Source organism: Pseudophryne corroboree (genome assembly GCF_028390025.1).
Source record: "Pseudophryne corroboree isolate aPseCor3 chromosome 3 unlocalized genomic scaffold, aPseCor3.hap2 SUPER_3_unloc_30, whole genome shotgun sequence".
Classification (NCBI taxonomy): Eukaryota; Metazoa; Chordata; class Amphibia; order Anura; family Myobatrachidae; genus Pseudophryne; species Pseudophryne corroboree.
Window position 1 is genome coordinate 396,211 of NW_026967520.1, and position 13,950 is coordinate 410,160.

The 13,950-nt window shown below is 45.4% G+C and overlaps 1 protein-coding gene across 1 annotated transcript in view; it reads right to left on the minus strand.

The window, feature by feature from the left end:
• Window positions 1–1,728: 1,728 nt before the first annotated feature.
• Window positions 1,729–13,950, minus strand: part of LOC134984026 (zinc finger protein 271-like) — a 54,314-nt gene continuing 42,092 nt past the window's right edge. The window contains exon 6 of the mRNA XM_063949669.1: window positions 1,729–4,390. Coding sequence (XP_063805739.1) covers window positions 2,724–4,390 — 1,667 coding nt within the window. The 3' untranslated portion in view covers window positions 1,729–2,723. The remainder of the gene's footprint in view (window positions 4,391–13,950) is intronic.

Consider the following 13,950-nt stretch of genomic DNA (forward strand, 5'->3'; position numbering starts at 1 on the left):
TCTCTCACAGTTGAAATGTATGATGGAAATTACAGACCTCTCTCATCTTTATAAGTGGGTCAACTTGCACAATTGGTGGCTGTCCAAATACTTTTTTGCCCCACTGTATTTTCAAGATTATTCCATAAACGAGACTATAATGCGGTACTCCTTATGAAAGTGAATGATCTTTTTTTAGTAGATTAGAGGTGGTGTACCTCACTTACACAATATAATGTGCTATAACCCTTATAATGGTTTCTTTATATCTTAACCCCACAAATAAGATATGCAGGTGATCTTAGGAACAGCATACCTCACTTACATAGTGAGGAACAGTATAACACACATCAAGGTATCGTTATAAGGTACGTCTCAAGCGTACCATTACTCACAATGAATACAGCATAACTCCACATATAAAGGTCTCTTTGCATCAAATAGACTTGTACAGTGATGCAATAAAGGTATAATTTATTTCACCAATGGTTTAAAATAGTTGTAAAAATAAACACACAAGCCTTAGGGAGGCTGTGCGAGATCCCAGCAAGGAATATATGATTTTGTTAAGCTGAGGTTCAGTAACGAAGCTCCAAATCCCAAATATATAGAAAGAAAATAGGTTTTACCTTACATGAGAGACACACATCCACCTCACCTGTGCAAAGACCTCCTTTGGGCAACACATTTCGAGTCTGCAGTGACTTTTTCAAGGCATGCCTTGAGTCACCCCAGACTCGAAACGCATACAGAAAGAGTCCCCCTCCCCCCCATAATGTCATCCCACTATTCAAATGAGCTGTCAAAATCGGACATAGCCACAATCACAAGTACATACAGTCACTACTGGTGGTTCTGGGCTCCGGCCAGTGCAAGGGAAATCGCACAGTCACAATGGCAGCGTGTGTACCCACCTTTACACACCAGATGGGGTATTTATACACAGCAACACTGATATTATGTGGACACAAAAGTAACAATACAAGTGACACATTAACAGGAAACTGTTTCTGTCACCATAGCGACAATTATCTGGAAATAAGATAATACACAGACACATAAAAAGACTCAACGGAAAACTTTTGTTTTTAAACGACTTTATTTCATATCTTTAATACACAGATTTCTCTCTATATTTTAAACTTAAAAATACTTTTCTCTGCACAACAGCCTATGGGGGTCATTCAGACCCAGCCACAATAGCGGCCCACAGCAGTTTGCTGGTGGTGGCAAAATGCACATGCACAGCGGCTGCCCAGACACACACATTGTGATCACATCCCTGAGGGGTGAACGCGAGCGGGCCGAGACCATTTTCCGGGGGGCTGCGTGATGTCACATCTGCGTTCATCTCTGATTAACCCCCTATAAGCTTCCAGAGTGCACCTCATATCTCATCTTTTCCTCAATTTTTGCAAGTTAATTCAAATGATATGAGATCGGTAGCAGCACTACTGTATTACACAGAACACACATAAAGGCTGACACAGCAAATAACTAACACATACAAGGGATTAATTAGAAATAAGGAAGCATAATCATCAAGTCTAAATATCAACTGATTCTGTGCGGGACCCATACACCTCTTTACTGCCTCCAGCATCCCCTGGTACTGCACTGCGGCCATCCGCCCTGACTCCCACTACCACTACCAGCCCTATCTCCCTAAAACCTTTCCCCCACTACTGCCAATCACCCTGTCTCCCCCACTACTTCCACCCACCGTCTCCCCCCACTACTGCCACCGTCTCCCCTACTGCTCGCCACCCTGTGTCCCCCCTCTTCTACTTCAGCGCTGCTTGGGGACAATATTACCCACAGACAGCGCCTCCAGCAGCCCCCACTACAGCAATAGTGCCACCCACCCTGTCTCCCTTCAGAACTGCTTGGGGATTCTTGGTACTGCTGGTAACAGGCCTTCATCTGTAGATGGAAGTAACCAAGGCAGTAAGGAGGCAGAAGCTGCTTCTGTAACCTGTGACCCTGGTCATGTAGGATTGAGAGTCAGTAAGATTATGTAGTAGAGTCACCATCTTCCAGGCAGCCGGTGAAGGGAGCAGAGAATGGATGTTATGTGGCAGGAACGGGCTGGTTAGGTAACAGCCTGGCTGCTGTATTCTGTACAAGCTACAAGCGCTGCAAATTCTATTGCTGGGAGACCCAGGTAGAGGACATTGCAGTAGTCTATGTGTGATGATACAAGTGCATGTATGACTGTAGGTAGATCTTCTGAGGGAAATAAGTACTGGAGTATGGCTATGTTCCTCAGATGAGGATCCGATTGTGGCTGATACTTGATGTCTAAGTGTCACTCCACCATCCAGGACACCAAGGTTACGCACAGGATCAGCATTTTGTAACTCCGAACTCACAAGCGTAAGTCTGGTTGGTAGGCAAACCTGAGCTGTAGCCCTGCCCTTTGTTGGTGAGCTTCTATAATAAAGACCTGTTTCACCAGGACTGAGTCACAGCCAACTGGCATCACCCACACCTGGAGCTCAGCTAGACAACCATTTAGGATTGGTACTGGGCTCTCAGTACCCAGAGCAAAAGACAAGTCATCTGCATAGCAGTGGTAGATGAGGACATGACACCTGATTATTTCCCCCTGCGGTAGCATGTATATTGCAAAAAGCATAGGATAGGATGAGAACCTTGAAGAACGCATGGCAATGATAAGTATACTCTAGAAGATTAAAATAGTTCCTCACCTGAGTGGTCTATTGTGTGCAATATGAGATGATTTATTTCTCAGAGTATGGAAATGGCCTCTCATCTGTGTGACTTCTCTGATGTATAACAAGATCTGATTTCTGTGCAAAACATTTCCCACACTCAGAACATGGAAATGGCCTCTCACCTGTGTGACTTCTCTGATGTCTAACAAGATGCGATTTGTTTGTAAAATCTTTTCCACACACAGAACATGGAAATGGTTTCTCACCTGTATGACTTTGCTGATGTTTAACAAGATCTGATTTGTGTGCAAAACATTTCCCACACTCAGAACATGGAATTAGCCTCTCACCTGTGTGGCTTCTCTGATGTCTAACAAGATGCGATTTGTATGTAAAACATTTCCCACACTCATAACATGGAAATGGCCTCTCACCTGTGTGACTTCTCTGATGTTTAACAAGATCTGATTTCTGTGCAAAACATTTCCCACACTCAGAACATGGAAATGGCTTCTCACCTGTGTGACTTCTGTGATGTATAACAAGACGTGATTTAAGGATAAAACATTTTCCACACTCAGAACATAGAAATGGCTTCTCACCTGTGTGACTTCTCTGATGTGTAACAAGACTTGATTTGTGTGCAAAACATTTCCCACACTCAGAACATGGAAATAGATTCTCACCTGTGTGACTTCTTTGATGTATAACAAGATGTGATTTCTGGATAAAACATTTCTCGCACTCAGAGCAAGAAAATGGCCTCTCACCTGTGTGACTTCTTTGATGTATAACAAGATCTGATTTGTGTACAAAACATTTCCCACACTCGGAACATGGAAACGGCTTCTCACCTGTGTGACTTCTTTGATGTATAACAAGATGTGATTTAAGGATAAAACATTTACCACACTCAGAACATGGAAATGGCTTCTCATCTGTGTGATTTCTCTGATGTGTAACAAGACTTGATTTGTGTGCAAAACATTTCCCACACTCAGAACATGGAAATAGATTCTCAGCTGTGTGACTTCTTTGATGTATAACAAGATATGATTTCTGGATAAAACATTTCCCACACTTAGAGCAAGAAAATGGCCTCTCACCTGTGTGATTTCTGTTATGTCTAACAAGATGTAATTTGTTTGCAAAACATTTCCCACACTCAGAACATGGAAACGGCTTCTCACTTGTGTGACTTCGCTGATGTATAACAAGATCTGATTTGTGTGCAAAACATTTCCCACACACAGAACATGGAAATGGCTTCTCACCTGTGTGATGTCTCTGATGTTTAATAAGATCTGATTTTTGTGCAAAACATTTCCCACACTCAGAACATGGAAATGGCTTCTCACCTGTGTGATGTCTCTGATGTCTAACAAGATCTGATTTGTATGGAAAACATTTCCCACACTCAGAACATGGAAATGGCCTTTCACCTGCCTTACTTATCTGTGGGTTAATAGGCTGTGTGTTCTGTGTAAAACATTTGGCATCTATAGAACAGGGAAACACTGTATCTACTCTCAGAGCTGTAACAGATGCACCAATATCAGAGTGATCAGGAGAACATTTCCCAGGATCAGAGGGATCAGCTGGTAGAGCTAGATGTATAATTGGGGTAATGGGGTTATCTCCTGGAGATTTCTGTCTACTGTCATTATCTTTTATTTCACAATCCGGAGATAACATTAGATGTCCTTCTGAGATATTCCTGCTTGTGTGTCCATCTGCTGGAAATAAAACACATTATGGTAATGTGATATTTTCTGTAACAATATTAATCTTGTAAACAATAGAAGACGACTCTCTGGGACACTTAATTGTAAATGTGTGTGTATAATAAAACGTAACTTTTAATGAAGGCTTTATAATATTGTGTCTCAGACTATCATTGTGTCCACCCTCCTGAGAACACTCACAATAACAAATGTAATATTATAATAAGACTTAGATATATCTCTCTCTTGTACTGGTAACAAACCATGAAGAATAAATGGAGATGTAGTCACTCGCCAAGTCCTATGTCAGCACCAATGTAAAACAATGGATGGGGAACATATCGTATGAATTGGAGACTCTAGATGAACAATAACATCAGTCATATGAGCTGATGGATCAGAGAAATGTCTCCTAACGTTACTCCTGGAAGCATTGGTAAGGTAGCATTCCTTTATGTGTGTGCTCATAAGCTGGTAAGCCTGTACATGTGTTACTCACCCATATATAAGGTATATTGCTACAGCAGAGTAGGTGTGGAACAAGGTACTTTACATGCAATACACCATATCATATCCTGTAATCATCATCATCTGCTAGGTTATAATCTACTTTCTTTTGCGTCCTGGAGGATGCTGGGGTCCATTTAGTACCATGGGGTATAGACAAGTCCTTTGGGAGCCACTGGCACTTTAAGAGTTTAATACTGTGGGCTGGCCCCTCCCTCTATGCCCCTCCTACCAGACTCAGTTTAGAAAATGTGCCCGGAGGAGCCGGTCACAGCTAGGGGAGCTCCTAGGACTTTTCTTAGTTTTTTATTTTCTAGAGTTAGTTAGGTTACAGGAAGGCTCCTGGCAACAGCCTCCCTGCTTCGTGGGACTTAGGAAAGGGAATAGGAACCAACTTCCTGAAGAGTTAATGGTTCTCTACTCCGCTGACAGGACACTGAGCTCCTGAGGGTGCTGATCGCAAGACCATGAGGCAAGTGCTCACTCCCGTAGCACAGCCGCCACTACCTAACAGAGCCAGAAGAAAGAAAAGTGAGTACAGTGCCAGCGTCCCGGTTAGCAGCAGGGTATGGCAGCACAAGGGTGGGAGCGCAGCTCTGACAGGCTGCGCTCCAGGAAGGCTCAGCAACACACAGTGTAGGCGCTTTGAGGGGCGTCCTGAGCCAGCACGGATAAACCCTACACTGGTCACGCAGCTAACAGAGGCTAATACCCCTGTTATCACTAAAATCCTCAGGCCATTATAAACAATTAGTGCGGGAAGCCGGGCACCATTATAAGGGGCGGGGCTTCCTCTCAGAGCGGATCCAGCACTAACCAGCACCATTTTCTCCCTGCAGATTATAGGAACTAGGACACTGACAGGGAGCGCTGCCCTCCCTATTAAGGTTAGTTAGTCAGCGCCGGGCTTTTATCATAATAACTGCCTACAGGGGCGCTGTGTGGCTGGCTCCTTATACTCTGTGACTCTCTGAAGGTACTCTGGGGGAAACTGTGTCTGACATTTTCCTATGTGTGTGTAAGTGTGTATATCCACATTACCATGTCTAAGGACTCTGTGTCCTGTGCTGCAGAGTGTGTATATTCTCCTGAGGAGTCTATTCCATGTAATCAGGACTGCAATATCCTGTCTCAGCCTTCTGAATCTGAACACCCATGGGTGGATTCTTTAAGGGGAATGATATCCCAGATTTCAACAAGGATGTCACATACTGAGAAAGAGATGCAGTTTTTGAGACAATCTGTAGTGGGTATGAAGTATTCAGCTCCCACTACTTCATCTAATACCCCACCTACATACCCCAAAAACATATACTTTCCCAGATAATGCAAGCTGACACTGATACCGACTCTGATACAGGGGACGGTGATGGGGATATGCAGGGGGAGGTGCATCTATTGCTAAAGGGGTGCAGCTAATGATTGAAGCCATTAGGGATGTTTTGGATATTTCTGAGAAGGTTCCAGGACAAGTAGAGGAATCTTATATTACAGTAAATAAGAAATCCTTGCTTACCTACCCTGCTTCTAAGGAGTTAAACTCTTTGTTTGAAAAATCCTAGGAAAACCCAGAGAAAAAATTCCAGATCCCTAAAAAAATTCTCATTGCTTTCCCTTTCCCTGAAGAGGATAGGAAGAAGTGGGAAAACTCACCTACAGTAGATGCTTCTGTATCTAGGCTGTCTAAAAAGGTGGTTTTACCTGTCCCTGATTCAACCGCCTTAAAGGAGCCGGCTGACTGCAAGATTGAGACTACGCTCAAATCACTGTAAACTGCTACAGGCATGGCTTTAAGGCCCACTATTGCTTGTGCGTGGATTTCTAAAGCCATAGTAAAGTGGTCAGGCACATTACTAGAGGATTTAGATACTATGTATAGGAGTGACATTGACTTTTTACGTCACATACAGGATTCTGCAGGTTTCATGGTGGAGGCCATGAAGGACATTGGCCTGCTACTTCTATGGCTGTCTCGGCACGCAGGGGACTCTGGCTACGCCAATGGACTGCGGATGCAGAATCCAAGAAAAGTGTGGAGAACCTGCCATTCACAGGTCAGGCACTATTTGGGAATGCATTGTATGCATGGATTTCCACGGCGACTGCAGGTAAGTCGACATTTCTTCCCTCCGCAGCACCACCAGCTAGGAAATCTTATCCTACACCTACACTGCAGTCCTTTTGGACCGCAAAATTTAAAAAATCCAAACCCCCTCCCACCTTCTTTAGTGGAGGTCAGGGAAGATCCAAAAAACCTCACCAACATGTTCCCAGGAACAGAAACCAGGTTTTGCTTCCTCCAAACACTCAGAATGACAGTGGACATCTCAGCCTGCAGATCAGGCAGGTGGGAGTGAGACTAAAAGATTTCAGTCACGTCTGGGCGTCATCATGCCTAGACCCCTGGGTGACAGATATTGTTACCCAGGGGTACAGACTGTACAGACTGGAGTTTCAGGAACTCCCACCTCACAGATTCTTCAAATCATGCTTACCAGCTTCGCTGACAGAAAGTGCTATTCTACAGGAAGCCATTCACAAATTGGTACAAACAAATGTCAATGTTTCAGTTCCACCTCACCCAAAAACCAAGGGTTATTACTCAAACCTGTTTGTGGTACCAAAACCGGATGGTTCGTTAAGGCCTATATTGAACCTGAAGTCGTTGAACCCCTAACTTGAGGGTTTTCCAAAACAAGAAGGAGTCTCTGAGAGCGGTGATCTCAGGTCTGGAGGAGGGGGAATTCCTAGTATCCCTGGATATCAAGGATGCGTACCTTCACATTCTGATCTGGCCACCTCACCAAGCCTATCTACGGTTTGCACTACAGGACTGTCACTACTAGTTCCAGACATTGCCATTTGGCCTCTCCACAGCACCGAGGGTGTTCACCAAGGTCATGGCGGAGATGATGCTCCTCCTACGCAAACAGGGAGTGAACATAATTCCATATGTGGATGATCTGCTGATAGAGGCATCTTCCAAGGAGAAGCTGTTGCAGAGTATTGCGCTCACAACAACTACTCTGGGATCATGAGTGGATCCTAAACCTTCCAAAGTCACATTTGGAACCGACAAGGAGATTGCCCTTCCTGGGGATGATACTCGACACAGAAGTGCAGAGGGTGCATCTACCGCTGGAGAAAGCGTTGGTCATCCAATCAATGGTCCGAGATGACTTGAAACCTCCCCGGGTATCGGTTCATCAGTGCATTCGCCTTCTGGGGAAGATGGTAGCCTCCTACGAGGCTCTACAATACGGCAGATTCCATGCACAGTTCTTCCAGCTGGATCTCCTGGACAAGTGGTCGGGATCTCATCTTCACATGCACCGGCGGATATGCCTGTCGCCGAAAGCCAGAAATTCACTACTCTGGTGGCTGCAAACTTCTCACCTGCTCGAGGGCCGCAGGTTCGGGATTCAGACTTGGATTCTTCTAACTACGGATGCAAGCCTCAAAGGTTGGGGAGTAGTCACCCAGGGGGAAAACTTCCAAGGAAAGTGGTCAAGCCAGGAATTGGTCCTTCCAATAAACATTCTGGAATTAAAGGTCATATACAAATGGCCTTCTACAAGCGGGCACCTGCTCGAGGGCCGCATGTTCGGGATTCAGACTTGGATTCTTCTAACCACGGATGCAAGCCTCAAAGTTTGGGGAGTAGTCACCCAGAGAGAAAACTTCCAAGGAAAGTGGTCAAGCCAGGAATTGGTCCTTCCAATAAACATTCTGGAACTAAAGGTCATATACAAATGGCCTTCTACAAGCGGCTCACCTTCTGCAAGATCGAGTCATTCCGGTTTAGTCGGACAACATCACAGTGGTGTACTACATAAATAGGCATGGTGGAACGAAGAGCAGAGCTGCAATGTTAGAGGGAACAAGAATCCTCCGCTGGGCAGAAAGACACACTGGCGCTGTCGGCGATCTTCATTCCGGGAGTGGACAACTGGGAAGCGGACTTCCTCAGCAGACACCAGGAGAATGGAGCCTCCACCCGGAGGTATTTACAGAGGTAACAAGCCGATGGGGTGTACCTCAGATAGACATGATGGCCTCTCGCCTCAACAAGAAGCTTTGGAGGTACTGTTCCAGGTCACGAGACCCACAGGCAGTGGCGGTGGACGCCCTGGTGACTCCGTGGGTGTTCCACTCAGTGTATGTGTTCCCTCCACTTCCAGTCATCCCAAGGATTCTCAAACTAATAAAAAGATCAAGAGTTCCGGTGATCATCATTGCTCTGAACTGGCCAAGGCGGACTTGGTACGCGGATTTTCTGGCATTAGTGCTGGAGGATCCAAGGCCTCTTCCTCTTCACGAGGACCTTCTACTGCAGGGGCTGTTTGCCTATCAAGACTTACCCCAGCTACGTTTGACGGCATGGAGGTTGAACGCCAGATCTTAGCTCAGAAGGGTATTCCAAATAAGGTTATTCCTACTCTGATCCAAGCTAGGAAGGGAGTAACGTCTAATTATTACAATCGGCTTTGGAAAAAGTATGTGTCTTGGTGTGAATCCAAAAAGTTTCCTACGGTGGAGTTTCAACTGGGACATTTTCTCCTCTTTCTGCAAGCAGGTGTGGATGTTGACCTACGCTTGGGTTCCCATCAAGGTCTAGATTTTGGCATTGTCTATGTTCTTCCAGAAACAATTGGCTGCTATCCCTGAGGTTCAGACTTTCTTGAAGGGAGTTCTGCACATCCAACCACCCTTTGTGCCTCCTATGGCACCTTGGGATCTTAACGTGGTGCTGTAGTTCCTGCAATCGGATTGGTTCGAACCTTTACAGGAGGTGGACGTAAAGTTTCTTACTTGGAAGGCGGTCACGTTAGCCTTGGCTTCTGCCAGACGTGTGTCAGAATTGGGGGCATTGTCGCACAAGAGCCCCTACTTGATTTTCCATGAGGATAGAGCTGAGCTCAGAACGCGTCAGCAATTTCTCCCTAAGGTTGTGTCGGCTTTTCATATAAACCAACCTATTGTGGTGCCAGTGGCTACTGACACCTCAGTTACCTCAAAGTCCTTGGATGTCGTGCAGGCTTTGACAATCTATGTGAAGAGAACTACTCGTCACAGGAAGTCGGACGCACTATTTGTACTTTATGATCCCAACAAGATTGGGTGTCCTGCTTCTAAGCAGACAATTTCACGCTGGATCAGGCGTACTATCCAGCATGCTTAATCCATGGCAGGATTGCCAATTCCAAAATCTGTTCAGGCCCACTCTACCCGTAAAGTAGGTTCTTCCTGGGCAGCTGCCCGGGGTGTCTCGGCTATTCAGCATTGCCGAGCAGCTACTTGGTCAGGGTCGAACACGTTTGCTAAGTTTTACAAGTCTTATACTTTGGCCTCTGAGGACCTCAAGTTTGGTCAATCAGTTCTGCAGGAACCTCAGCACTCTCCCTCCTGTACTGGGAGCTTTGGTACATCCCCATGGTACTAAATGGACCCCAACATCTTCTAGGACGTAAGAGAAAATAGGATTTTAATTACCTACCGGTAAATCCTTTTCTCGTAGTCCGTAGAGGATGCTGGGCGCCTGCCCTGTGTTACGTATTACTGCATTGCTACTTTGTTCAGTATTGTTGGTTCAGCCGTTGCTGAATTATTCCAAGTTGGTTAGTTTGGCTTTCCTTTTTGTTATGTGTGAGCTGGTGTGAATCTCACCACTATCTGTGTATTTCCTTCTCTCAAAGTATGTCTGTGTTCTCGGGCACAGTTTCTAGACTGAGTCTGGTAGGAGGGGCATAGAGGGAAACCAGCCCACACTATTAAACTCTTAAAGTGCCAGTGGCTCCCAAAAGAACGGTCTATACCCCATGGTACTAAATGGACCCCAGCATCCTCTACAGACTACGAGAAAAGGATTTTTGGTAGGTAATTAAAATCCTATTTTTACATCATCAGTGTTTTACCTCTATATTCTCAATAGTAATAAGGATGATGTGTGTACGGTAAGTATGATATAGAGAATTACATATCAGAATCTATACAGCTGCCGCCATACTTCTGCTTCTCATACGTGTGCTAATGGCAGCAGTGAACATCTGAGTGAGAGTGCAGGGAAGACAGCAGAGTCTGATGAGAAAGAGATTGGATCTGCCTTTGCAGGGATGTACCACACCTTCCACCCGTTAGTATATAAAATAATAAATAAGAGGAGAGTGGTCCATCCAGACGTGCTTTCTGGAGCTCACCTCACTAAGTGACTTCTTATCTACCCTACCTGATAGCTGTCAGCCACTGCTGGGACCAAGACCCAATCTATTAAGTCACCTACTCCTACTGCCCTAAAGCCGCTCACTCCGGGCACCATTCACTGCCGCAGCCTAGTGACGCCTATGAAGCCATGGGCTGTATTCTGGGGCTATGTGCGCCCAGTCTTTCCTGTACGCTCCAGACACCTGACTTGGAGGTGCTTTTGGCTCAGGCAGGAGTACTTGCTCTTCAGATAACATGGGTGCTCAGCTCCCGCTACTGCTGGGGACAGAACGGGCTGCCCTCAGTCACCGGAGCCCAGCGGTGATACTGGGAAGTGAGATGACTGCCATTTTGGATCCTGGTGCCCGGCCAACGCATGCTTTGCCTTCTGCCTTCAATAAGGTTTAATATAAATATGTGTCCTGATGGCCGGACCGGGGTCACTACACTAAATTGAAGCATTTGCCTGGAGAACTACCTTCTATTTATATGGTACCACTATAATCTACTTCCTCTCAGTCTACATGCAGAGCCCAGTATCAAGTATAGTCTGAGTACAGCTCATTACACTCTGATTACAACCTCACAGTATATTATTTTGTGGATTTATCCACTGAATATAATATATTTTGCCATTTGTGTCTCTCTGTGCTGAGTACTTCACGTCTGTGGTCACGCTGACTTCTAGTGGAATATCTCGGTCATTACTGTGTTATTTGAGTTGCATCACATCAGGTTTACTTGAAATTTTGGCTCGGATACCCCCGTCACCCCGACTAAGAATGTCATTTTGAACGGAGTCATCGTGATGTAACCTCCTGACAGCGTACTATTGCTCCTTTTATTTATAGATCGTTTGTATTTTCCTATCTCTGAGAGGTCAGTCTCTTTGTAGACTGCTTATCATGCCTCCAAAAAAGGTTAAAAGGTACCAAATAGGCCCCACCTGTCCATCTCTTTGGTACCATGAATTCAGGTGGTCCTTATGAGACCGCTACAATAATATCTGCTTCTTCTTGTCAGATGCACAGCCCAGCTGTAATGGCTGAAGACATCTTAAGACACTCTAGATGGTCATCTTACTCTATGCTCTATACATTCTATGTTATCTACATTAAAGGACTGAAATAATCTCAGAATTTAACTCTAATATTCAAGCTTTGAGGTCCAGTATCCATGAGATTGGCACTCGTACAGACTAAGATGAAAGAAATTGTTGCATCTCACAAAGATCTGATTTCAGCACATGACACCCTTCAGGAAGACATGGGGGTATATTTACTTAGGTCCCGATTTTGACCGAGATGCCGTTTTTTCTTCAAAGTGTCATCTCGGGAATTTACTAAGCAAAAATCTCGGCAGTGATGAGGGCATTCGTATTTTTTTGGAAGTCCAATTTTAAAAATATGAATGAATACACCATTGGTCAAATACACCTGCAAATTGGTAGAACTCTGTAATTTACTAAAAAGTGCAAATCACAAAATAACCAAACACTGCCGTGAAAAAATACAAATCGCAATAAAGTGCTAAAATAAAACAGACCTGCTTTTTTTTACCGTGATTGGATAGGCATGCACGGATCCATGAGATCCGTGCATGTTTATCAGTGGGAAGGGGTGGGAAAGTGTTAATTTTCTGGAAAAAAAATGCGTGGGGTCCCCCCTCCTAAGCCAAACCAGCCTCGGGCTCTTTGAGCCGGTCCTGGTTGAAAAAATATGGGGGGAAAAGTGACAGGGGTTCCCCCATATTTAATCAACCAGCACCGGGCTCTGCGCCTGGTCCTGGTTCCAAAAATACGGGGGACAAAAAGCGTAGGGGTCCACTAGCTGGACAGATAATGCCACAGCGGGGGTCACTTTTACCTTTTCACCTGCGGCTGTGGAATTAAATGCCCAACTAGTCACCCCTGGCCGGGGTACCCTGGAGGAGTGGGAACCCTTTCAATCAAGGTCCCCCCCCCCCCCTCAAGCCACCCAAGGGCCAGGGGTGAAGCCCGAGGCTGCCCCCCCCATCCAAGAGCTGCGGATGGGGGGCTGATAGCCTTTGTTAAATGTGTTGAATATTGTTTTTAGTAGCAGTACTACAAGGCCCAGCAAGCCTCCCCGCAAGCTGGTACTTGGAGAACCACAAGTACCAGCATGCGACGGAAAACCGGGCCCGCTGGTACCTGTAGTACTACTACTAAAAAAATACCCCAATAAAGACATAAGACACACACCTTGACATTAGAACTTTAATACATACATCCACACCACCATATACACATACTTACCTATGTACCCACGCAGGTCGGTCCTCTTCTCCATGTAGAATCCATGGTGTACCTGTTGAAAAAATTATACTCACATAATCCAGTGTAGAGGGCTCCTCGTTTAATCCATTTGTAATCCTGGTACTTGGCAAAATAACAAACCGAACACCCGACCTCGCACTGAAAGGGAACTTTGTGGTCAGCGGTTGACCAAGAGTAACCTCACCGCTGACCGCAAAGTTCCCACCATTGGTTACAATGGAGCGCATAGGCGCTACATTGTAACACTGCCGGGTGCTGCCTGTCATACACTACAGGAGCACACAGCCAATCAGGAGGGTGCCACAACGTGGCGCTCCCTGATTGGCTGATGGAACCTTCTTAGACATAAGTCAGAGGGGGTTCCTGGCATTCGGGGAAAGGGGTCCCATGTTTTCAACAGGTACACCATGGATTCCAATCTCGATCCCTCACCAGACTCTTGCTACCCTCCAATCTTCACTATGTAAATTTATTTGGAATCATAAAAAACCCAGAATACGGTGAGATATTCTAGCTAAACATTCTCGGAATGGCGGTCTAAGACTCCCCATCCTCCGGCGATATT